Source organism: Nestor notabilis, unplaced genomic scaffold (assembly GCF_000696875.1).
Source record: "Nestor notabilis isolate BGI_N333 unplaced genomic scaffold, ASM69687v1 scaffold29480, whole genome shotgun sequence".
Lineage (NCBI taxonomy): Eukaryota > Metazoa > Chordata > Aves > Psittaciformes > Psittacidae > Nestor > Nestor notabilis.
Genome location: NW_009911172.1, coordinates 30,075 through 33,630, shown reverse-complemented (window position 1 = coordinate 33,630; position 3,556 = coordinate 30,075). Strand labels below are relative to the sequence as shown.

Here is a 3,556-nt window from a genome sequence, read left to right as displayed (position 1 = left end):
CTTTCCCTAAACAGGAGAGAAACCAGTAGATAAAAAAGCCAGGTAATGAAGCTCCAGTCAGTGCTATGACCCAGCACAGCATGATGCCTACTCTCCATCATTATTTAGGAAGCAAATAAGCAGTTTTGGCCAAAAAGCTTATTGGTAGCTGATGCTTGAAAGCACTGAGCATACACAAAGGATCCAAATTTATTTTCAAAATCATTTTACAGTGTTACCTGTGTTTCAAGACTGACATAGTAACTGCCACATTCATGTGTGTCACTACAGAAACAACTAGGACACTAGCTCTTGAGATACCCTGTATTTCCTTCAGAATTTTTACTGAGACAATCTTCTAATTCCTGATATTTCTAATAATCTTTGACAGACTGAGATACTATTTGATTACAGATATTGAAACATGTTTTTCCAATCCACATTGATGTAGAAATGGCTGCTCTTGTATCCATAGGCAGAATGTTCTTAAATAATTTTGGTTTCCTTATTGTAGGAATAACGGTGTTCTCTGTTGGTGTTGCCTGGGCACCTCTGGATGATCTGAAAGACATGGCTTCTGAACCAAGAGAATCTCATACTTTCTTCACTAGGGAGTTCACAGGATTGGAGCAGTTGGTTCCTGATATTATTAGAGGCATCTGTAAAGATTTTTTGGACTCTAAACAATGAAGAAAAAATCTGCTATTGGTAGTTTGAAACCAAAAATCATGAAATTGAAATGGTCCCTCTAAAGTACAAATGTTTTATTCTTACATATACTATCATAATGCAAGGGAAGAAGAAACACTACTTTTGTTTCTGTGTTTGAGTCAGTCAGGATTTTATGTGAGCTTGTTAGAAGTTGTACTTGGTACTGGAATGCAGAATTTGGCCAACAGCTATTATTTTCAATACATATGTAGTATCCTCAAATTCAAAGCTATGCATATCATGCACTTAGGGCTATCAGATATCAGCAGACGAACAATACAGCTCTGACATGTTTGCTGTCATTTGCTAGATGTCTTTTTATGAGTTAAAAATAATACAGTTTTAAATACGTGGTACTATCTTCTATAAGCATTCTGTAGCTTCTGTATCTTTTCAAGGAGTTCTGCTGACAGGGTGAAGTACTTTCAGTGCTTCAGTTGCACAACATGCATTGTTGCCAGGCAGTTTAGGAAAAGATAGGGCAGAAAAAGATATGACAGATGGTAGCTAAACTGTCTGTTTTTTACTCATTGAGGTTTTGCTGTTGCGAAAGATGTTGCCATTGGGTTGGCAAAGTTTACATCAAAAGACATTTAACTTCTACCCACAGATTTCTGTGGATTGATGTTGTTTGGTTTTTTGGCATAGATTTTGAAAGGTATGTAAGGCACAGTAGTTCTTTGTGAGAATCTGGATCCTAGCATATTAGCTGATACTACTCCTGCCTACACCACTGAAGTTAACAGTGATATTCCTAATGTACCTAATAACCAGATTTTTTTTCCTGTCTACTGTCTTGATTTTACAAAGTTGTTATTGAGTAGACAGAGACAGGAATCTTGGGCAAAGAGATTAAACTAGACCAGACCACACACTGGGAACTGAAAGCATTCAAATCCAAAGGTATCTCAAACCCGATTTATGTCAGATTACAGGGTAAGAAAAGAAAAAAATAGGCAGACATGTAAGTGGGATTCAGTAGCTCACAGATGAATTTTCTAATCCTACTAAAAAGTCTTTAGAGATGTGTGAGGTTCTCTGAAGATGAAAGAATAGTTTTCTTGAAAAAAGGCTTTAATTTGATTACATACCTAGTAATGTGTTGATATATTTGTACCTACCTGTGTGTGGTTAGAATGATGCAATATTCACCATGTTATTCCACATTCCTGGTGTGAATAACATATTCCAAGTATTCTTTAGAAAATAAAGGTTTTTCTGCAAATAAAATACATAGTGGAAAACAGAACAGCACTTTTCCTATCAGTCTAGGGTTTCCCTTTTTCCTTCCCCTCTGCTATTGATTGTAAAATTCATAGTAGCTATGGAGTGTCACAGAAGGGACTGTATTAATCAGGCTTTTGTTGTGCATTTTTTCAGTAAGTTATAACTGTCTATATATTACACTAAACACAAATGGCGAAGATGCTTGTATTTTTCTATTAATTGTTATCCTTAATTTCCTTATGTGTTTATAGATAAGAGTGTTTGGCTGTTGCTGTATAAATTCATCTGCAATATCACTTTTGCACTTGTGCAGAGGTTTAATTCATTTAGTTTATAAACTTTTTATAGAAATATATATGGCAAGAAAAACTGTGACTGCTGCGGTCTGTTTTGATATCCTGTAATATAAAAGCCTTTATCATGAACCTTATGTAGTATAGCTCGAGTAAGTTGCATCTGATGCTTCCTAACAGCCTGTATTATCTTAAATCCCAATTCGCAAAAGAAAAGATCCTAAATCATCCTCAGACAGCAAGGATACTATTTATACAAATATCTTGAGTGAGTCAATATTAAATTTTTAGTCACTGTTCAGTGTAGTTGAAATTTCTGAATATAAATCCCATGCCAGCTAGTAGAATCACATTTTTGCTTCCACTTTGTTTTTACTATTGCAAAGAAGGAGGCAGTTCTACTCATGCCATTCATCCTTCAAGATAAAAACAGATCTGGATCTTTGAGACACTGAAACCTGCAGAGCTAAACGTCCAAATATTTCCATATCATGGGAATGGTGATGCTGCATTACTTGTGCCCTTCATACAGCCTGATTACACTGAGGTAGGAAGTGTATATTTGTTAAATTTATAAAGTTTGTGTCAGCAAGCATTTGAGCACAGTTCTGATCTGAAAAAAATATCAGTGGGATACAGAGGCAGGGAGGGTGGAAAGGCTATGGACTGTGCTGTAAGTAGAAGGTAAGTTTGGAGGAAGAACAGTGTGGTAGAGGGTAGTAGCTGTGATCAGAAGCTCTGTTTTGGGAAGCAAGTGGGTAAATCCACAGCACAAGGGTTCAGTTTTATGGTTCCTTCACTCAGAAAAGTGTAAAAGATTCTGAATTTAGCATTTTGGCGCTTACTGCAACTTCCAGAGCTGTTTCTGGATTTTACATTAAATAGTAGTTAACGCAGTCCAAAAGTTCATCCTTCCCGGTGAAGCTCCCAGAGCAACCTAAATTTACAAAGTTTAAAAATTTGCTGTCTTAAATAAATTGAAGTTACTTTTTTACAGTGGTTTCTAACATAAATATTCATAATTACTTCTATTTGCATTTCATGTTAGTGTTGTCATATAAGCCTTCTCTTCTACCACGTATAGCCCTGTACAATACACATATTTTCATCTCTGGGTCCTGAAGTGGTGACAACTTCTTATAAGCCATATTTTTAATGGGCCAACTCTTACTATCTAGCCCCACCAGTTTTGTCAGCACTTTCCTTCCTTTCATTAGGCTAAAGGGTAAGTCAGCTCCAGAAAGCATCAAAACCACAAAAAAGCACAGAAAATTTCTCTGTTGCACGCAAGTGCTACAGCAGTCCTAAGCACACTGTCAAAGAAGATCAACTTACTTATATCTTAA

The 3,556-nt window shown here is 36.2% G+C and overlaps 1 protein-coding gene across 1 annotated transcript in view; it reads left to right on the top strand.

The window, feature by feature from the left end:
* Positions 1–872, top strand: part of COCH (cochlin) — a gene marked incomplete at its 5' end in the record, with an annotated part of 14,846 nt that extends 13,974 nt beyond the window's left edge. Inside the window, one exon of the mRNA XM_010013561.1 lies at positions 494–872. Within this exon, the coding sequence (XP_010011863.1) occupies positions 494–669 (176 nt within the window). The remainder of the gene's footprint in view (positions 1–493) is intronic.
* Positions 873–3,556: the final 2,684 nt, after the last annotated feature.